This window comes from Myxocyprinus asiaticus, chromosome 9 (assembly GCF_019703515.2).
Source record: "Myxocyprinus asiaticus isolate MX2 ecotype Aquarium Trade chromosome 9, UBuf_Myxa_2, whole genome shotgun sequence".
Lineage (NCBI taxonomy): Eukaryota > Metazoa > Chordata > Actinopteri > Cypriniformes > Catostomidae > Myxocyprinus > Myxocyprinus asiaticus.
Window position 1 is genome coordinate 3300756 of NC_059352.1, and position 23202 is coordinate 3323957.

General features: G+C 35.5%; 2 protein-coding genes across 6 annotated transcripts in view; both read right to left on the reverse strand.

Moving 5' to 3' along the window:
- Positions 1-398: 398 nt before the first annotated feature.
- tfap2c (transcription factor AP-2 gamma (activating enhancer binding protein 2 gamma)) lies at positions 399-16066 on the reverse strand. 4 transcript variants are annotated; one of them, XM_051706620.1, is made up of 7 exons: positions 15956-16066; positions 9631-10086; positions 9487-9538; positions 6226-6448; positions 4587-4705; positions 3014-3155; positions 399-2020 (listed from the first exon to the last, which is right to left on the reverse strand). In XM_051706620.1, exons 1-7 carry the CDS (start codon positions 16049-16051, stop codon positions 1726-1728), a joined length of 1383 nt encoding a protein of 460 aa, XP_051562580.1. In that variant the 5' UTR covers positions 16052-16066; the 3' UTR covers positions 399-1725. The 4 variants fall into 4 exon arrangements, with proteins under 4 accessions (XP_051562580.1, XP_051562579.1, XP_051562582.1 ...); XM_051706619.1 differs by having other exon boundaries at positions 9631-10089; XM_051706622.1 differs by lacking the exon at positions 15956-16066 and adding an exon at positions 11677-12014.
- A 2805-nt stretch (positions 16067-18871) lies between these two features.
- Positions 18872-23202, reverse strand: part of LOC127446023 (replication termination factor 2-like) — a 48001-nt gene continuing 43670 nt past the window's right edge. The window contains exons 6-9 of one of the 2 annotated variants that reach the window (XM_051706629.1): positions 22992-23105; positions 22694-22748; positions 21558-21641; positions 18872-19889 (exon numbers count right to left, since the gene is read on the reverse strand). In XM_051706629.1, coding sequence (XP_051562589.1) covers positions 19690-19889; positions 21558-21641; positions 22694-22748; positions 22992-23105 — 453 coding nt within the window. In that variant the 3' untranslated portion in view covers positions 18872-19689. Of the gene's footprint in view, positions 19890-21557; positions 21642-22675; positions 22749-22991; positions 23106-23202 lie in introns of both variants that reach the window. The other variant, XM_051706628.1, reaches the window with a different exon arrangement.

Sequence of the window (23202 nt, forward strand, 5' to 3'; positions counted from 1 at the left end):
GTTACGCTAATAAGTTATGCTGAATGCAGAAAGACAGTGTTATTGAATATTTGAAAATATTTAGTCAATATTTTCTCTATGCCTCTTTGTTTATCTCTACTCAACAGTCCTGTCACATCATTCAAAACCGCAGTGAGAACACAGTGGAAGATGATATAAATATGAAAAGAGTGATGCGGAAACTTCTTTCACATCATTACTGTTGTGCTGTCACACCAATTTGCGAGATAAGCATCAAAATGATAGGAGGTCTGTTTTGAGCAAATGGCAAAAACAAACATTCAAAGAGTAATCCAGGTAAGACAGGTGTTTGGTAGGTCCTTGATAATTGTTCAACTAAATCCTTCCGAGGAAATGATTTTAAACCGTTTGATATTTAGCATAATGACGACCACGACTTTGTGTGAGCACTGCTGCCATTTATTATGAAAAAAAAACAACAAAAAAAAAACAATCTTTGTACACATGAATTGGCCATGTTTGACATGCCTCATTGGTAGGGTACGCATATAGTGAAGTGCACAACTCATAAACGTCATCAATGGGGAGTCTTGGCTGATGCAAATAAAGAGAGTTTGGTTTTTATTTATTTCTTCTCCTGCAGCTTTAAACCAATATTACACATATCTATAAAGAATATCATTCCCACAGCCTAACCACTAAGTGATAAAAAAAAACAAACCCCTTTATAAAAGCTTAACACGTCTTTTTAAAAGTTAAACCAAACACCATAGTTTTACCAATATTTACAAATCCCATTAAATTACAACATAAATTAGAAAATATTTACATTTGGGGAAAGACAATTGGAATATTTAACTTCTAGTCTGACTTAAAGGCATGGAAAGATGATACACGCAAACAGGGTTGTACTCTCATACAAAAATACACAAGCACACACACCCAACCACATGGTATTTTATATGACCACATTATCTTAATCATTGTAACAGCATTCCTTAATTCGTCTAGTTTGTGAACATTTTAGGCCAAACTCGAAGGAAACGTTCAACTAAATGTCCTTCGTCTTGAAACAGCATTTCTCATTTAGCAAAAATCCTGGATGCTTCACTGATCTACTTGATCCAAATGAGTTTAGGGTCGTTTAAAATGGTAATCATACATCCTTGCACACAAAACACGCACTCATGCCAACAACTTGCCCATAAACTGAGTAACAATAACACTGAGTCTAATGAAGTCAAGCGTGGAACAACTTATAATGTCTCAAACATAATCACATCCCTGGTAAGTCCGATAGGAGGTCAGCACCAAGGAGGAGGACACTGAGGAATGAGATTTCCTCCTCCCAGATTGTTAGCGGGTAAAAACATTTTTAAATCCACATAAACTCTTGAAATGGTGTCTTTGGGAAACTCAACAATTTCCTCTTTGCGGTTCCCCTCAGAGAGACAACTTCCTGATGCTCATCTAAAGCATTGCTCATGCAGCGGCGCCACAGGAATTGCTTGATAAAGAACTTTGCCATAAGCCTCTCATGAAGGCTAAATATTGAAATGTGTATGTGTCTTTGTGGAGGAGAAAGTGCTGAAAGACGTGGAAAGAGGGCATCAAGTTTAAGCTTAACCTTGATGTTCAAAAAGCAGAACGGAAACAGACTCGACCAGTACAATAATAAGGAATCAGATCTGGTATATATGTCCGTAACAAAAATGTTTTTAGTATTCGAAACTTTGAATCGTCCAATCCTTAGCTCAACAAGTCTCACTTTCTGTGTTTGTCCATTTTGTCTACTTTGTTGCCGCCATCAGAAGACGTCTGTGAGGAATCTCCAGTCGAACTCATGTACATTTTGTCCACCTGTTTCAGCGCCTCATTGAGGTAGTTCTGCAGCGAAGTCATGGCCGCACAGATGGCTGGAGAGCCGAAGCCGTGGGTGATGAGACTGAAGTGAGTCAGACAGCTCTGGATCCCTGGTTCGAGAATGGGAGCCGGCCGAGAGTTTCCCAATGGTGATCGATCCTGAGTCAGCAAGTCAGTAAACTCCTTACAGATTTGCCTAAAAGATTAGATGGCCAGTTAAAGGCTATAGCATAAGAGCATTAACTCACTTGCAGATTTGAAAAGCTAGTTTTGTTATATCACAGGGAGGAATTATCACTGGATTAGGCGGAGATACTAGAGGACTTGTCCCCAGATGGATGACTTCTTAGGGACACCAAACCATAGAGTTTGGCCACCCTAAACCTACACTGAAAATATTAAAAGCTACTCGAGGTACCATTTAAGGTTCCTCAGCTGCCCCAACAGTGGAACCCTCTGGAGATCCACCCTTTCCCTGAGAAACTTACCTTTAGTTCCTGCAAGAACTTGAAGGACTGTGAATGGATCCTCTAGTAACCCCATCTTCAGGGAAATACTTCAAGGCTCGTAAAATATATATAGAATTTTCTTGAGTACATAAATAGGATGTTTGAGACACCTTAAAAGTGTGTCAGGTCGATCTCCAAAGGGTTACACCTGTGTGGCAGCTGAGGAACCCCTAATGGTGCCTTGAGTATCTTACCTTGCCAATGAGCCTGTGACAAGGAGGAGGGCGGGGCGGGGCCGTGACTTCGCACGCCCGGCCCCCAATCGGGCTAATCAGCTGAGGAGAGGGATAAGTGCAGCGGGATGCGGCAGTTCGAGAGAGTGAGAGCCACACGCAGCTGCCATGTGTGCATTTGTGTTGTGTGTCTTTTTGTTTCATTAAATATTATTTTGACCATTCAGCCGGTTCCCACCTCCTCCTTTCCCATTTTTACCTTTGTTACAGAGCCCTGATTGGTAAGGGATGTCACGGTTTCTCAACACGAACCATTTGGCCCGATGGTAGAAAAGCAGCTATAGTATCTTTTGCAAGCCCTTGCATTTTCCCTGTATGTCCTTGCGCAGAACAATCCCCCCACTGGCATCAATGGATTTGTAGCGCAAACCCTAGTGTGTACACTTTCACATTTTTCAAGCATCTGGTTTTATATGAAATGGGAGGAACAAATGGATGGTTACTCACTTGGCTGCCAAGAGCATGGTTTTACGAGAGTTGATCTCATTGCGTTCCATGTGTGGTCGACCGAGGTATTCTGCGATGGCTTTTGCAGGAAACTCTGTCTCGCAGACATACCCAAAATCTCTCGCCAGGTGTACGGCCTCACCTGCAGACAGAATCAGATGTGAATCAGATGACTAACGTACCATATGACTGAGCCACCAACATGAGTCAATGTCGACTCCATCAGTTTGGAACTGACTCAAAGTAACATCACATAGACAATAATTTCCACTCTAATCAAAGGGCCACTGCGATGAATAGATTCTCTCTTGCGGAGAAGGATGGTCACACTGCATGTCCTTAATGAGCCGATGTTGCTGAAGGCATCTAATGTTTGTTGAGACCCAACTGATAGACTAGCACATTATTCACAGTCCTTGTCTTTAAGGTCAGTCTCTCCTCTTGGCTAGCATGTGATAACAAGCTCTAATTCAGCTTTGAAGGTCTGTAAATACACAGCCTTCTAGTCATGTCCCTGCTTCCAACCCATGAGCACATTAATGGTGAGAATAGTGACATTAAGAGAGAGTGCTAAAAATATTCTACATCACTTCTGGTGCTAGTTCACTCGTGATCTCTGCGGTAACGCCTCAGTGACTCAACCAATTTAACCATATTCATGCGAAAGGTAAAACCAGAGATAAAATGTGAAGAAATGTAAAGATTGCTTACATGAACACGTGTTGTAAATACCTATTGTAGAGGAGACCTGGACTAGTTGAAAGTTGTCACAAGGGCTGTATCTCAATAACTATCCATAAGGTTTGTAGGCAAATATCCAATTGCACAAATGCTGGTTTTCTCTAGTAGTGGTTTTGAACTCTATGATGGTTTCAAACACCTAGTTAACAATTGTCTACTAACTCTGAATCCCTTTCAATTAAAATTCCTATAGCATCATAGTTTTGTAATAGCAGTTGGATATTGGCAACAGTGAACTATACAATCAAGGTTGAATTGTGTCATTAATGTCAGGTCAGGTGATATTTTCACATTTTTATTGGAGCAAGCTGTGAAATGTGTTTGATATGTTGTAATTTTATACAATTTGTTAATCGCTATTTTATAATTTTGTATGCTACATTTTCCATTTTTACTATTTCATGATCAGAGGGTTATGTTTCAAATATTTACTTTTTTTATTTTTTTGCTGAAAAGACATACTGAAGTGTGACAACAACATGCCCCGCTTTAGGAGAACGTGTGTTAAAATGTGCCCCCCCAGGCAATAACAGAAAAATGTGGTACTTCAGACAGAAACAAAAGCCAATACGTAACAGGTTAGCTGCATTCAAACCTCAAAACATCCAAAATAGTTTGTCATTTAGCACACTGAGCATGGATTAAATTAGTTAAAAAGTATGGAAATTGGTTTAGACTGGATTGTTATGTCATCATGTTTATTTGTATGATTCAAATAAGCTTGTGTTGTTAGCATTTAGCATTTTAGCATGCTAAAACTCTGGCATGTGGCTGGATTTACAGGAACAGTGATGTAACATGGGTAAAATTTGACTGACATAAAAGTGCTTACCTTCAACCAGGGCTGTTAGTAAGGTGACGTTAGCAGCCTTTCTACGACCCGCTGGCAAGTTTAGTCCAATTTTATCCAGTTTTTCCCTCAGTGATCGTCCGCCGTTCTTCGACTTAGCTCTTTATCATAAAATGAAGGTTATGTAAGATCAATGAAATTCATGATTGATGTTGTGATCTGTTGCATTTTAAATCAGTTTCTCCATAATTTCTCCATTTCTTAAAAAAAAAAAAAAGAAAAAAAGAAAAGGCAGATAAAATGCTTTTGCAATATCACAATTTATTCCATCCCACGTAAGAATAATATCAATGCATTTTTACTTTATAATCACATTTTATTTAATTAATTAATTAAAATATCCATTTCATTCCTATGGGACATTCTATTATGCTTGTATGAGTGAGCAACAGTAATTAAGGTGGGTGGAGCTTAGCAAAAGGTCAAATATTGTAGGTAAAACTCATGGATTGTATTTCTTTTGTTAGTGTTATATGATATTGAAGCCAATTTGTAAAGAGTTCTTGGATAAATACTCACCAAAAAACACAGGCGCATGAAACACAATGATGTCACAGCTCAAGCGTTTAAAATGCAACGAAACAAACATGCATACACATGCAGACAAAATGCCCACTTGCTGTTTCCGCAATTGTTATATGCATGACTAGAGCTGTGGGCTCGCATCACCCTTTACTACCCCCCACCCCCCAAAAAATGCTTGCTTTATGACCTACTTAACAGATATCTGTGTGTTTGTGTCCAGCACATGTGAACTGAAAAATATTCCCAGTAAAAAGGGGATTGAGATTAGCTTGGGTGTTTGATGACATCATCACAAATCCCCCCACCCCAATTTCATAGCTTCCAAAACATCTCATGCTGGCATAAGGGGCATAAAGTCAACTGTTCAGCATCATAACAAACAGGGCATTATAGTACAAATCTACATAGATTCAGATAAACACATCGACTGCCAAATGCATATGGGTTAATCTTATATAAACATGTCCAGGTTAGGGTTAGATAGGTCCAGGTAACAATTCATTCAAAAATCATACTTTTTGCATAAAAATAAAACAGAGAATTAAGATTTTATGCATTGTGAGATTATTTCCATGACAAGCACATATTCCCCAAAATTTCATACTGTGTAATGTTTTTTATTTTATTTTTTTATTGTAATTCTCATTATTCGCAATGCTGATTCTCATTAGTTCCTTTAAAACAGCAATTTTTGGTAATGCTATATAATTATTTTCTTTATTTAAAACAGCAAATATTAAAGGCAATGTAACAAATACTACCATAACATACAAATACTCTAAAATGTAAATAGCATATAGTTTTTTTATGCATTACACTAAGGAGTTAGATTTTTAATATTATTGTAATGAGAATTTAATTGGCTTAATTAGGTTTAATTGTAATGAATAGTGTCACAATGCAAAACAAACCTTAATGGTCAGTATACAAGGTATAATTTCTTATTTCTTTTTTATTTATTATTATTATGGAGTGAAAACTGACCTGGACATGTTCTTGACAGGTTTCTTGAGATTTGCCCCAGATTTACACCTGAATATATCACAGTGTTTCTAAGTCTAAGTGTGCATGTACAGTACGTATGATAGCTGCTCACCTGCGTAATACCCCACCGAGCAGGGAGGCGTTTAAACACTCCGGTGGAGACAGTCGTCTCTGAACTTCTGCTACCGTCACTTTGTACTTTGAGGTTGAACTCAGAAGAGAAAGACGACCCGGTACTGAACAGAACACCTCTGTGGGGTTCGACACCATTCCCAGCAGAGGCTCCTTCTGGAAGGGAATTCCAAACGCATTTCCCTTCGGCAGGGACACTGGACCTGAAGATGAGAGGCATAGTTTGATGGTCAACAGATTTGATCGGTATTCGTAGTTTGTTTTAAAAAAGAGTGAATATTATCTATCACTTTGCAAGGAGCTGAGATGGCATTAATTGGAGATGCTTAAAAAAGATTTATGGACTAAATGGGAGCCAAACATGTGATATGCATTTTGATAAAAACCAAAATGGGACACCACACTGCAGCACAGTCATCCATGCTATAATCATGGATGCTAAAATATTGACATAAACATTAATTCAGCAAGGCACACTGGTGACTCAAAAGAACATCAAAATTACTAACTGACTAAAAAGCACAGCAGAATCTGTCAATCAGCTTGTGTGCAAAACATACTGTAGATGCAACACAGGAACACATATAATTATATTTCAAGAAACGGAAAAGATCCCCAAGCGCCCTTAAAAAAACATATCCTCTGAAACAGATTTTTTGTCTAGGAAAACTTAGCTGCGAAACATTTTGCATTCGATTGATTTTGCAGTAGACGATCTTACTGCATTTTGCAACAGCGTGCATATAATTCAGACACTCCTTAGCTTGGTATTTTAACATTCTTCTAGTTTTTGTGCCATGTCAGTGCTTTGCAGGCATGCTTAACATATATTTATGAGTTTGTTTCTTTTTAAAGGGCATTACAAAGACCTACAAAACTAGAACTCATTAAGTTATCTTCAAATGCTTTTGGCATACACCAGTATTTCTTGACTGGTGGGTCATGACCGTTGGTCTGTTAGGGTAAAAACAATGCTAATTGCAAATAATACAATGCAAATGACCATATAATTATGCATAGATAATATTGCTAAATAAATAGACGCAGACACTTCCCATATCTTTTGTTGTTGACATCAAAGGTGTGCGTCCGATTTGATGGTATTTTGATGCAAATGTATCTTTCACATGGTAGAAGGAAGCCAAATTAGTCAAATGCAAACATGTACGGTTTAAGTGGCATGCCCTCATCCTGGAAAACCATGAAAAAAACTATGCAAGACAGAAGTATCGAACTAAATTGTTCATTACTAATGAAAAATGGCATTTTGGTTGCAAATCTAAGAACATTTTTGTTTACTATCGGATGATAACTTCGATAATGTGTTGGGTCGCCACTTTGATGTCCAATGTGAAAGCATAACCAGTTGAGATGCACTAGTATACAAAATTCACTTCAGCAACTAGTGGGTTCGCAAAACAAACAGACTTACAAAACTGTCTCTGGGTTTTGCTTATTCAAGAAGATTTCATGTCACAACATATGACTGAACAAAGTACCCATGCATGTTTAAATGCCGCCACACCCCAAAAACAGTTGATTCTTGTTTCTTCATCTTCCTCTCTATGTGTGTATTGGGGAAGAACGGTGCACCATCAATGCTCAGTGTTGTTTCAGAAGGCCAACTCGTTAAAAAAAAAAAAGCAATCCTAGGCTTCGTCTCTCTGAGCAAACACACCATTTTAAAGATTGCTCAACTTCCTCAACTATGGCCAGTCTGCCATTTTGAAGAGAATTCCTCCCTTTGGCTTTCAATTCATGTTGAAAGATTGGCATAATGCTTGGTGTATCAACGCCAGATTAGTTAAATGGACCACATGACCTAAAGGATTACTGATGTATGTATGAACCAGTACCACCTCAACTCCGCCTTTCTAAACCGTTGTTTCAGGAAAAGCAGAGCCAAATTTGGAGCCTGACTATAAACTTCCTCTGACAATAAAGGTGCCTGTTTTTACTCCTTAACCTGTTTTAAGTATCAGACCAGGGTCAGGGTCACACTAATGATAAAACCATGCCTATGCATAGAATTTAAACTACCTATACTTGAGCAATTGCAATAAGTGCACTGAATAAGTTTGAGGAAATATTCCGGATTTAATACAAGTTAAGCTCAATCGACAGCATTTGTGGCATAACGTTGATTACCACAAAAATTTATTTCACCTCGTCCCTCCTTTTCTTTAAAAAAATAACAAAAATCGAGGTTACATACAATCGAGGCACTTACAGAGGAAGTGAATGGGGCCAATTTTTTGAGGGTTTAAAGGCAGAAATGTGAAGCTTATAATTTATAATAGCACTTAAATGTATCCTTCTGTTCAAACTTGTGTGTTATTTGAGCTGTAAAGTTGTTGAAATGGTTGTTTACCAGGATTACAGGGTTGCGGAATGGCTACGAGGTTTTAAAATTGGATATAACTCTACACAATAAATCATGTAAACATGCACATTTTTTACATCTTGTGGCTATACTTGGGAAATGTTTATGGATTGGCCCCATTCACTTCCATTGTAAGTGCCTCACTGCAACCCAGATTTGTGCTTTTTTTAAACAAAAGGATGGACAAATCTAAATTTTGTAGTAATCAACGTTATGCCACAAATGCTGTCGAATGAGTTTAACTTGTATTGAATATTTGTTTAATGAAAACTTTTTATGAGTCAACTTAAAGAATCAAAATGTTTGCCATTGTAGGGTATAGCAATTATACGTGTACAAGATTTTTACAACACAGTCTTATTTTTTCCAATCACACTTCACAAATTTATAGTGAGGTACAGTAGTTGACCTGCGAGGTGACATGCAAAACTCCATCTAAATCTATTTTAAACAACATTTCTATAATTATTTTTAAATTATTATGAATGCACCATTTAGGACTTCATATTAATTGAAAACATGTGAACAACTAGTGAAAGCATAAAATGCGATTAAAAAACTTTAAAGATATGGTGACCAATTACAAGACCCAAGATATATACTTCTTTTGATACATTGGTATGAACTCAAACATAAAATCATTTTGATAAAAAATAGTCAATGAAAATATTATGAATAAACTGACCTATTCATATGAGTATTTGCCAAAAGTGCATTGCATAATTATAATTTTACATTTCTTATCGACCCATATAACTTTTTATGATTGACTTTAAAATATTTTGTGAGCCTTTGTGAGATATAGAAATTATATTTTGTGAAATCACACAAATGGTAGAAAATAAAAAGGCAACCAACCTTTTTTGATGACTGTATGATCAGGAATTACAATGCTGTGATCACCTTCGTGCTGCAAGAAACAAATTGCAAATGTTTTACTATCCACTTCTTCCCAAAGAAATAAATATGCAATTACCATATAAACACATCATATCAACTCACCTGAACATCATCCAATCCGTGGCCTAACTCGTGCAATCCAATGTTATCGCTTAAAGAATCTATGCCGTGGATATGCGGAGGGAGTAGCTCTGGTCTCCTGAAGCCATCCCGGCGCATCCCGGACGAGCCCCCTTCCAAGCCCAGAATTGGGCTGGCGAGGCCACTGCGGCCATGGGACCCAATGGCCTCTTGTCCTTGCCGTCCGGGCCATGACTGCTGCTGGTTAGACGCTGTAGATTGGTGTATTGAGTTGATATTAAACGGGTCGCCCAGGTGAGAATATGGGTCGCTGGATTGAGCGTATGGTAGGGGTTGGTATGGGGGAGGGAAGTACGGTGGTTGGAAGTCTGAGCCGGCGGTATGTGAGAGTGACGGTGGCGGGCTGTAAAGGTGCTGGCTCACCGTGGGTATGTGTGGTAACCGGGAGTTCCCATTACTGCTAACGTCATGTCTTTCCTGCTGAAATAGAGAGCACTTCACATTAAATGACCCAAAATGTACTCATACGAAAATGTCAGTTTAAATTAGTTTATTTAAATATTTTTATTTGACATCCTTTTAATGCACTATAAGTTGCTTTGGATAAAAGTGAAATACAGACTGCCAATAACATACATGCAAATGCATACATTTGAAGTGCTTCAAAGGGAAAGCATGAATTTTGGTAAAAAAGTAAAAAAAACATAATCTTCCATTTCAAGTTTTAATGCAAGACCGTTTTTATTTTGTTTTGTTTTTCATAATAGTCTTAGTCAAATGTTTTTATCCCTGGCCAATTGCCACGGATATGGGCAATTTGTCAATCACAATTCACAAATTCCTGAAAATAGAATTCCTGAAATAGCTGGGATTTTCCATGCAAATTAAAGACTGAATTGTAGTCTTTGCATATTAAACCATATAGTTAGCCTATATATACAGCATAAAGTTTACCATGCAACATTATACACAGGCTCAAAGACCTTGTAATAAATAACACTACTTTTGTACATTATAAAAGGTGAAAAGATGCAATTGTTACCTTAATAGTTACTTTCCAAAATTAGGCCTAAACGTAATGTATTTGGTTGATTCAGATTTAAATAACATTTTGAATTTGAATCAAACTAGTTATAATTTTGATGTTACCACATGAGGCACATTTTAGCTTACCTGAAAACAACTTTTACAGTGTAATTTGTTCTCTTTTTAATTCACTTGAAAAGCAGCTATTTTGAAATAAAGCACCACCATTTCAATAGAAACTCTCTTCTTTAATGGTGTGCAGCACTTGAGTGAAAGTGTGCATTAATGTCGCGGTGTCTCCGTCCTATTGTCTGGTAAAGTTACTTCGATAGTTACTGTCACCACAGACAAAGAATGAATGACAATGTTCGCGACGGGCCATTTCTATACAGGTAAATAGAGACCACACGCTTTCGACTTGAGAGTTTCACTCATTTTCATTCATATTGAAAACTGAAACTCGAAAACAATCACTCATGCTGCTTAAATGGAATAATAGTGTGCCAATGGAAGAGAAAAGTAGTGAAAACTAATAAGATTTATCGAAATTAATCCATTTGAAATATGCCAATTAATGCAAATGAGTCTCGAATTAAATGTTATCAGGCCTTGCATTTTTATTATTAGGCCTGTCATCATAATGATCATTATTTTCAATAGTTTGACTAATATAGTTCTTATATTTAGCAACTTCTAATTAGTCATTATTAACTAATTAAATAACCTTTTTTTTATATACATCTTTAAATGTATTTTTTATTTATTATTTAAACGAAATGCTTGTCACTAATAGTCTAGTGTCGTTTTTCAGCACAAGATTGGATTTTAAAATGTTATCTAATTAAAATAATAATAATAAATAGAAACTCTTTTTCCAACTCTTTACCAGAACACATTTTGCATAGTTTTTCGAAACAGAAATTGCATATGTCAGTTCTGATTTTCTAGTTGTGATATTTTAAACAATATAAATGCACTCGATAAACGACGACAAAACTTTGTCAAAACAATTGTTTTATCTCGTCGGGTTGTCCCTCTTACCTCACAGTCATCTTCATATTTCACGTTATCTGCTAATTTCCACAACATTTTGCCTCTCACAAGCGCAAATCGTGGACGTGCGGAGCTGTTGAGATGGTTTCTTGTTGTCTAGAATTTTCTATTCGTTTTGGAAAATTATCCAGACGAGAATTTAATCCGAGACGTGATGCATAGACGTCAAACATCAACTCTTGAAGACTGATGGAAAATGAATCGAAGTCCTGCAACTCTTAACAGAAACTAATTCGAGGGGCCCCGCTCCGCTTCAGAAGTGCCGATACTCGACTCCCTCTGACGGACAGAAGTGTTGCTCAGTCCTTCACTCGCTGATACTCTCTGCACAAGTCTCACTTCTATATTTGCATGAGCCAGCAGTGGGCGGCGACCTACTGTGATGTCGAAGTAAGAGCGAAGAAGTAACTGTTACTGATTGGTCACAGTCAGAACAACGGACCAATCGCAGAGCTGTCCGTCTGTTCAGAGGGTACCGCGATCTTGGACGACAAGTTACGAAAAAAAGTTGCTTTTGGCCAAAAAAAAAAAAAAAACTCCAAACATTGAATAATGATGTGGACATATAACTATTATTATTATTATTATTATTATTATTATTAATAATAATATATAAAATTAAGAGTTACATCAAATGTAATAATAATTATGATAGATAGAATAAATATCATATTTAAGAATGCTTGGTCACTACACTTAATAAAATAATAAGTTTAAGATTTGATTTCTTTATTGTTATAACAGAATTCCAAAAATTAAACTGAGTAATATTTAACAAAATAAAATAAAAACCCTAAATATTTAAAGTTTTATAATTTTATTTAGTTTTATTAATATATTTAATTTGATGAATTGTTGTGAACACATTTAAATGCGTAAATCTTACAAATAGGCATATATGTGTGTGTGTGTGTGTGTGTGTGTGTGTGTGTGTGTGTGTGTGTGTGTGTGATTAAATGTAGTATCCAAATTCTGGTCACGACTTCATTCGTTGTACAGATGGTCAGATTTCCTTGTCTTCTTTGCACATGCTGTCATTAAAGCTAAAAGGGGTTATGCTACACACACACACACACACACACACATACACACACACACACACACACAAAAGATCTGAAATACATGTTAATTTTTCACTGAAACTTTTCACCCAAATTGGTTATGCTAATGACATTATCTGTAGTTATTTTTTTGTATTAGGCAATAAGATTTTGTATCAAAAATTTCCTGATTTCGTGTCGAAAAAAATGAGAAACAACGCCGTATTTCCCCAGCTTTAAAAAACCCCCAAAAACAAACAACAATAACAAAAACCTTGTTTGCTTAACACTTGTGCAACCTTCGAGACATTTTTGTTTGTTAATGCCAATGGCATAAATTTGGCCAAAGGTGTGTATATTTGGTGGAATTTTGATGCCTCAGTTCCTTTAATACATCTATAATACACTGTGTACACAAAATAGTTACACTCAGGACCTTCAGGACAAAAATGTCCCCATTGAAACCCATTCAAATTGTAATATTTGATCCCAGTGCAATTAAAGCATAAAATCATGAATTCTATGATATTATGCTTTCATTCCGGAGCCCTGGCTTCAAAATATACATTTTTAATATTTTCCACCAGATGGCGCCATTTTTTTTATTTTTTTTTAGCCTATGGAGCAAATACAAACTTTTTCCCTATTTTCTGTTTGTTGTATTATAGAGCACTGCTGGACAAGTGAATAAATGATGCAGATAAAATTGTGTGGGTGTGTTGGTATGGATGTCAGAGTGTGTTTTGTATGTGTGTACTGAGAAATGTGTGTAAAAAAACAACAGTGGCATTATGTAAACAAACTGGCATTTAAAGGGTTAAAATCCTGAAAATGAATGAATATTTGGTAATAGTATTTTAGGACTGATGTTGGTTAAAAAAATCAAAGTCAGTGAAAGTGAAAAATATATTAATATATAATATTTTTATGGCAGTTTTATGACGCGGACATTTCTGTCCTCTAAGGTGCTGAGTGTGAGTATATTTTTAAATCTGACACTGCACAAAAAAATAATAATGCATCAAAATCAATGTTGTTGCTAATCATTGACATATCCCAGACTGTGATAATCAAACATTTTGAAATTTTGATAATTTAGATTAAAAAAATAATTTTATCTATCTATATATATATATATATATATATATATATATATATATATATATATATATATATATATATATATATATATTATATAAAAAATATATATTATATTATATAAAAAACAACAGTGGCATTATGTAAACAAACTGCCATTTAAAGGGTTAAAATCCTGAAAATGAATGAATATTTTTTTAGTTATGATCAGGACTGATGTTGTTTAAAAAATCAAAGTCAGTGAAAGTCGAAAATAATATTAATATATAATATTTTAATGGCAGTTTTATGACGCGGACTTTTTTGTGCTCTAAGGACCTCTGAGTAACGTTTTTTAAAATTGACGCACAAGGGTTAACTTCTTTTAAATGAAAAGTATATAATAATAATAAAATAAGCTAATAGTTAATACAATGATAATAATGATTAATAAAGTAAAGCCAAATGTATTGCATAGAAAGAAAGCAAGAAAGCAAGAAAAAGAGAAAATAGATAATAATTCATTTGAATAATAAAATCAAGCAACATTTCTGAAAGCCAAATCTATCGAAAATAAACGAAGAAAGAAAGAAAGAAAGTAGAAAATAGATAATAAACAAACGTACACATAATTAAGTGAGAGTCCTCAGGCCAGACTCACCTGTCTGTTAATTCCTTTAATGCAGGTGAATTAAATATAATCCCGGGGCAAAAGCGCCTGCGGTTATTTACAGTCTCAGCTCGCGCTTGACTGCGATAAAGGACGCCGCTTTTGTTGTATCCTAAATGTGTGTAAGTACAGGGAGCTTAAACGCCTGTGTTCTCTTTAAACCACAGAAGCGGGTGGGATTCGCTTTTGGTGAAACTGCTGCGAGATATTTCGATCCACTATTATAAACGCGAGCGACATTTTGCGTCGAGAAACATCTGGTGACATCGTAAACATCCACTGATGATATAATGGAATGCATGAATGTCTAAAACAATTTATAGCTCTCTAAAAAACAGTAACAGTCTGTATGTTGACGTGCTCTTTTTATTTAGTCGGTGCTGAATTCGATATGTAATTTAACGAATTGCTTGAAATAATCGAGATCATGCTTTAACTCTCATTATAATATCAAATATCCTCATCTGAAATAAAATAAATGAAATTATGAAACATGCACAGAGTAAAAAAACAATAAAACAACCCAAAAGCCTAAATGAATCGCCTAAAAAAGGTTAAGTTGACAAAACACGATCATATAGGCCGATATGGAGCAATAGTGCAGGCCCTTATTGTGAAAAGCACATTTAATTGAATGCATGCACACCACTCACCACTGTGCACAATTATTTATTTACTTAATAGCACAATTTGATGGCGTTTCCAAACAACAGTATAATTAAAAGGAACCTTTTTATTAGTGAATGATTAAATGACTAAATTTGTTGTTGGGACCGCTTGTTTTGTGTGTGCCTCATTTGTAAGCCGTAAGAATTTATGCAAAAATAAATAAATAAATAAATGCAATACAAAGTTACAAAATTCAAGATTGTCTGTGTAATTAGAAATTCTATGCATTTGATTTTTGTCTTCCCATAATAATAACACAGAGGAAGCAAGCGGGGAATTACGTTTGCCACACCCGACAATAGAGAAACGTTGCAGTTATTAGGCTATTTTTATTGCTATTTTATTATTATAATTAATCATATTTTTATTACTATTATAGTATTGTTGTTTTACTGTTTTTAGACTTTCTGCAAATAAAAAAAAATATTATATATAAAAAAATATAATAATAATAATAATAATAATAATAATAATAATAATAATAAATAAATAAATAAATAATACAAGTCTACTGGTGCTCAATAGCAATTAATTAACGGAATTCTCACAGCATTTTAGGAAATAAAGCAATGGTAAAACATAAACATAAAATGCAGAAGAAATAAAACTTAAATGGAACTTTTCCAACCATCTTTGCACAGATATGGGCCAATGTGTATAGAGCAATTGTAAATATATATATATATATATATATATATATAATGGTGATGTGACGTAGTATGTGTTATTTATTTATTTATTTATTTTCATACAAATGTATCTGCAGAGACCTACAAAGAAAATACATAAATTAATGAATTGAAAAACATACCCGCCAATCTATCCTCTCCAGTAACGACATCTGCTTTGGTAGCTGTTCAGTCCCCACCGCGAAACAGCGAATGCTCAGATCACAGGCGCTGCGCATCACTCATTGCACCTGGACGCGGACGGCTGGCAGTGCGCATGCGTGGCATGTTGTAACACCTGAGCGGGGGGAGCAGCATTCCAGCGGTGCGAAACAGCATTCCGATCGATTAAAGTGATTAATCACCACATCAGCTTTGTGGAGCAACACACTATTGCACAATGACGCTTTAATGAAAGAAAAGTAATTAAAATTCAAGACAAGACAATCCAGGTCCCCACACCTTTGACCAATAAAATTCCACTTCTCCAGTCATTCCTTATATTGGAAATAAGGATTCAAAAATATTTTATGCAGCTTGCACTAAGAAAGGTAGAGTACAGCAGGGCTAAAGGCACACCTTAAGAAAAATGTGCTTGTTTTCAAGTATGTATTTTTATTAAATATTGATGGAGCAACATAATTAGTGTGAAAAGGAATAATAACGGAAGGTTGATTTGATTAAAATTCAGGGTTTTTTTTTAAAGGTGGTGAGGGAGCCTTTTACCCCACACTGGAGGTATAAGGCCACTAAAAGGGTTATAGCAGGGCCATAGCAAGGTATTCTGGGCCCTCTGACTGTATATTGGTCAGGACCCCTTTCCTATTAAAAAAATCAAGTTTAGAATTTGTTGTGGGGCCCACCTGGACCTGTGGGCCCCTAGAATTGTTACCACCTTTCACCCCACTAGCTACGGCCCTGGGTTATAGTAACATCATGTTGATATAGGGGCAATAGATATAGAGCAAAATTTGTCATAATGCAAACAGTTTTGAGACAGCAAAATGCTTTTTTTGAGTAACAGATGAAGATAATGCTGCACTTCAGAAAAGGGTGCACAATTTCCTGTTCATTTCAAACACTTTTGACATCGTATAACATCTCAAGTATTCTATAAACAAATGAATCTCCATTATGAATGGATCAGTCAATGTGAGCCCACAAATCTATCCCCCTCCTCCCCTTAAAACAATCAATGTGTTTAATAGGGGCTTTTAGCACCTGCAACAGGGGGGCTTTTATTTATGTAAATGATAAAGTATTTTGTCTCAAAATAAATGTGATGAGATTTTTATTAGCTACATATATTTACAACATAAAAAAAAAAAAATCGTTAAAATGTTATAAAATTACCTCAAAATAAACTTTAGACCCCACATGCAAAGATCTCATGGATCAGGATATTTTTTCAGTGCATAGTGACAAACAGGTGTTTAGGGAAAGAGCTGAGGTAGTTTTTGATGCTATGTTTTTTTTATTTATTTATTTTTTCCCCCTTTTCTCCCCAATTTGGAATGCCCAATTCCCAATGCACTCTAGGTCCTCGTGGTGGCGTAGTGACTCGCCTCAATCCGGCTGGCGGAGGACGAATCTCAGTTTCCTGAGACGTCAATCCGTGCATCTTATCACGTGGCTTGTTGAGCGTTACCAGAGACCTAGCGCGTGTGGAGGCTGCACGCTATTCTCCGCGGCATCCACGCACAACTCACCACACGCCCCACCGAGAGCGAGAACCACATTATAGCGACCACGAGGAGGTTACCCCATGTGACTCTACCCTCCCTAGCAACCGGGCCAATTTGGTTGCTTAGAAGACCTGGCTGGAGTCACTCAGCACACCCTGGATTCAAACTCGTGACTCCAGGTGTGGTAGTCAGCGTCTTTACTTGCTGAGCTACCCAGGACCCCTGATTTTGATGCTATTTAGTGTTTTGGGAGAAATAAAAATCAAAGGAGCCTTTAGCCCCATTGTACCCTATTCAAAAGCTATAAACTGAACTGGTAAATGGTCAACAGTATATAAAAATGACATAACTTCAGAAGATTCAGATATGGGAAAACTATTTTAAAACTCCCCTGGTTGACCCTGAAATTACAAATAATAAGGCATAGCCTACAGGAACATGAAAATAAGAGAAGTCCTACAAGCAAAATGAAATCTTAAAAACCTTTTGGGGAAATAAAATAATGAAATATACATACACACTGAAAAAATGCACAAAGAAAATGAGTTCTTTTGATATGAAATTAAAATGTAGGCTCTACTTAACTATTTTGTGAATTAATTGAGTTAACCTAACAAAGTTGATTTGTTCAAATAACTCTAATGAACACTGCAACTTGCTGCTAGCGAGCAACAAACAGATTTGCATATTATACATCTTTTTGTACCGTATAACAAGTATGGTGCTTCTGAGAGTTTACAGATCATCAATTAGTCATTATACTGATGATTCATCCATATTTACTTCATGAGAATAACAATATACACTGATTTTTACAGTAGAAATGTACTCATCCTCGATCTAACCATTAACTCCACTCTTCTACACTATGGTAACCTCCAAAAAAATTCTAGTATTATTCACATAGTCCAAACACAACTGGATTTGGTGAACATAGATGGCTTGTACACAAGACCAAATGCTAAATAATTGTGTTGCATTAGCTCATTTTAATTAAGTTAATTGACCAAGCAGTAACAAATCACTTTGAGTGAACACCATCCTTTAGAAGTCTGAATCCATTTGAACATTTCATAGCAATGTGATCATATCACTTTCTGATGACTGTGTTGAATGTGATTTGGACTTTACACAATATAATGATATCCTCATCTCAAACATAGATGTATAAAGTTGCTTACAAGTGTAATAGCTTAGTATTTTCAATAGAGCTGCTTTCCCTTTTTCAGTGTACATGTACTACTTCCTTAAACAATTTAAGTTCCTTAAAAACACAAGGAGTAATACAGGACCTTTGTAGTTTCAAGTAAATACATTTCTCGAGCTTTCTCACCCACATTGCTGTAACAAACACAGAAATGAAGAAACAGCTGATAATTCAGAGTCTAGATTTATTTTTTATCTTGACTGTAGTACATTAATGATAATATGAATGTTAAAGAAAATAAATAACTACCAAAGATTTAATTATGGATCTAGGGAGCAGCACTTAACTGTAGACCTCTACTGCCACCTTGTGGAGAAATGAAGAGTTTAAATGAAACCCTTCACTACTAATGTACAGAAACAGTGCATGATTTCTTCCAAACTGAACCTTTATTCTGTACACAAATAATGCATATTTAAAAGTACAATAAATAGTGCATTATTCGTGAACTTTCAAAAGTAACATCAGTACTTCATAAAAATGCATTATTGCTCCTAAGTAACACCATAGATGAAAAACACACAAAGATCTGCCTTTTAAAATGTTGTTTTAAATGCCTTAATCTGAATTAAGCTGGCAACACCACATGTATTAAAACAAGATATTGTTGCAAAGCACTTTTACTTCTGATGATCAAATATAGAGTCAGAACATCAACAACAAAAAAATATTAAAAAAAGAACATAGGTTTCATAACAGCCGTAGAGCAATATAAAACGCTTAGGGACTATTGTTCTGCATGCAAGGAAAGCTCTATTATAGTTAAGATGTCCCTAACTGGAATATAAGTTTGCACACTGTCAACAAAAGATATTAGAGTAAAATCAAATTATAAATGTGATGCAAAAAAAAAAAAAGAAAGAAATAGGCTGCAAAATAAAAATAAACAGAAAGCAATGCATCAATCCACTTGATAGTTTGGTGTAATTTACTGCTTATCCAAAGCCTGACCACTAGAGAGTGCACTCTTCTGGGAAGGATGCGTTTAAAAGTGGTAGGGCGTGTGAGTGACCCAGTTGGAGATCTGGTCTTTGGTGCGTTTGGCAGAGCTGTGAGAGGTAAACAGCGATTTGTAGGTCTCAGATTTGTCCCGCATGTCTTGGATAGATCGCTTGCTGCCGGTCAAAGGTTCCGCAGGGGTCTTTATCATCTTCGAGTGCTCACCGGAGGTTGAGGGACCAGGAGCTGAGCAGAAAATAAGAGAACAAGGCACATATTTGGATGATTTAAATTAATATTTGGATGTATTATTTAACGTATAGGTGTTTCTTTAACCTCGGGCAATTTCATGTTGCTGAGCGGTTGTGTGAGGTATTGTTGCTGCTGTTATTTTTCCCCTGTTTTGTGATTAGTTATTAGTTGGAGAGTTTATTTATATTTTGGTTTATTTTTATTTTCTTGAGTAGGGAATTTAATTTCATTTGGGGAGCAGTTTGTCTTTTGTTTGTCATTTTGCCCGTACTCATCTCTGAAGTTTTTGCTTTTTTTTTTTTTTTTCAAATTAAACAAATTAAGGCAAATTGTTGATACTGTCTGCAGTGTCACATTTATGCTGCATCCTTTCCCCTAGATGGGACATAACAGAGTTCATTTTTTAAAGTGAATTAACACTCCTATTCTGTTCAAGAAGGGCCTCTTAACTGTTCACGGTCATTTTTGACTGGAAACATTACAAGTGTAACTTTTTTGTTATTAAATGATAACATTTATTCTCCCCGAAGTAAAAACCTGCCATCATTAACCCTATAACGTCTATGTGTATCAAATATGATCCACAATGTTTGACAGCTCCTGTTTCACTTTCTGTTCAAGCTGACAAGCCAAACAACCTATGGTGTGTAAGTTTCACATGTTTATGGCACCATTAAGTGGTTATTTGTGAAAAAAGTGGTTTCAATATTTATATCGATCTATTTAAAATGGCGCAGACTTGCGCGAAAAGTAACTCTTATGTTGGGATAAATAACAGCTTATTTTAATAAAGTAAAAGTGACAGTAATGATTATATTGTAACTGATATTTTAAAATGAGTATTTACTGAATATAAGCAACTTGTGCTTGGTTAAAATTTTGAATATCATTTTATTGAAAAAGCCCCTTTGAAATTCATGTATCTAATATGATACAACAGACTTTTGAGGCATATCTATCAATCGCAATTACATTACATTCATGCACACCACAAAAAAAATAAAAAAAATAAAAAAAACAAGCGCTTGGAAAATTCTGACATATATATTTTATAGATATATTTAAAGTGTGAACTAATATTTCAGTGTATTTTCATATATGCAGCCTGCTCTGTCATTATAAAAATCTCATTATTTTACATTACATTATTATGATGTCATCTTACCATAAGTTTCTGAGACCCAGTGAAAAAAGTTTTACAATTTTCCCTTTTTTAAAAGTCGATATAGTGTTTGGTGCATAAAATACATATGATAAAAATTGTTTATTGAAAAAAGAATATTCTATTCATATTGTATTTGATGTGCTGAATTGAACTGTGATACATTTCAGTCCATATTTATAGACTAAGGAGAGGAAGTTGTCATGGCCAAACTCGCAAACATTTAGTAGCTCTGAAAAGCCCAGAGAGTCCTCTGATAATACCCCAAGATTTACCACTGTAGAAAAACTTACATAACAAATGTCCTACACAAAAATGATACAAATATGATACATTAAAAAAAGTTTAGTTTTTTACGATTTATTTTTATAGTTTGTCTAATGGTACTAAAACAGTTCTTACATATGTCAGGCTTTACAGGGTTAACCAATGCCAACCATTTGCTTGTACTCAATGGTTAAATTTAAAACATGGTTTAACACCAATGCATGCTGGAATACCTGATTCACTGTGGGTTACACTGCTGCTCTCTCCATTCAGCAATGTAGATTTAGTCTCAGAGGTGTTTCTGGTCTCACAGTTTCCTTCCATTAACAGGCGGGGGTGGGGGTGGGGGGGGGGGGGGGAGAATATCACATTTACTAAAAGTTTCAGGTCAGAGAAAATAAATAGTTTAACCATTTTAGCAGGTGGTTTAGCAGGGGTTTCCCATTGCTTCTGAGAAATATATACAGTAGTTGTAGAGAGGTTGAGCAGGTGGTAATCAGTTATACTTTACAACATGTTCCTCCCAGAATGTTATACCACTGTGCATTCACACATTTAAAGAAAAACACGATTATACTTACTTTGATTAATAACATTAACAAACCTTATTACATCATATAATGCTTAACAGATCACTAAAGTACACTTAAATAGTTATTCAAGTAACCACTGATCTGTTAAGCATTGTTAGGCAAAGACAGTTCACAGTGACCATGTCTTTCAGCTCCAAACTGAACTGTTGTTGCTTTGTGATCTTCAAAGTTTATAGAGTAATTTATGAAAAAAAGTTAATTCTTGGGTGAACTATTCCTTTAATGTGATTTTATTGCACCTGTTGGAGTTGTCACGATTTCAGTAGTCAGTACAAATTCCTGCTAAAAATCCAAAAGTTTCGACACCAATTTTGATACCACTGCAACAATAGTTCATATACACTGCTTTATTGAAAAAGCTCAACAGTAATCTAACCATTAATAAAATTAAAACACTGTTTTACGGCACGCTGTCTTCAAGTCTCAATTAAGTAAACGTTGCTGCAAGTTTATGATGATTACATCATTCAGGTAAACTCATAATAATAAAGATCAAAATATAAATTCAACTAAAAATGTACCAATAAAAACAAATAAATTAAGAACTGTATTTTCTATTTCTGTTCTATCAGTATTGTCTTTTTGTCCTTAAAAAAGGAACATGGTTGTTCAAAGGTTTCACAGGAAGTCCTAAATGCACAGATTATATTATTTTGACTAATATTCTTTTTTTTTTTTTTTTTTTTTCACTTGTTTGCATTTATTAAGACAAATGTTTTTTGTTTTTGTTTTTTACTTGGTCCTGAAATTACTAGTACCTTTGACATCTCTAGTACCTGTTGAATCCTGCGGCTTGGAGGTGACCTTTAAATCTTTGCTCTTCTTTGATTTCTGTGGGGAGAAACAATGTACATTTGTGATACTAAAAATTGGTTCAGGCTGAAAATTGTTCTTCACATTATATGAAACAGAAAGTGATTTTCGCTTTTCAAGCAGTCTGTACACGAACATCCTGCCTTCTCAGAAATAAGGTCAAAAGTATTTGGTTTGCTTTCTTGTGGTTTTGATTCATTCTAGCTTTCAGTCACATCTCAACCATCACAGCTTTTCTTTTTCAGCAAGGCAGCCTTTTACCTTTGCTGTTTTTGCCTTCAATCTGCGCTCCTCCATGGTTTTCTGCAGCTTCTCCACATTATCTTTAGATCCATTTAGCACCACAATGTCATCTTCTTGGAAAGGATCACCACACTATAAAAAAACCACAAGAACGTCAAGAACTTGAGCCGGATGAGAACATTAAGCATTTTGATGATATGCAATGTTGGTGGTAACGTGTTACCATTTC

Bases quoted from the DNA above. Each gene is read 5' to 3' on its own strand.
- tfap2c (XM_051706619.1), bottom strand. From the start codon at position 16,051: ATGCGCAGCGCCTGTGATCTGAGCATTCGCTGTTTCGCGGTGGGGACT. The intron at 10,090-15,955 runs GTATGTTTTTCA...TCTCTATTTCAG, and splicing joins TGGAGAGGATAGATTGGCGG to CAGGAAAGACATGACGTTAG. The intron at 3,156-4,586 runs GTAAGCACTTTT...TTCTGTCTGCAG, and splicing joins ACTAACAGCCCTGGTTGAAG to GTGAGGCCGTACACCTGGCG.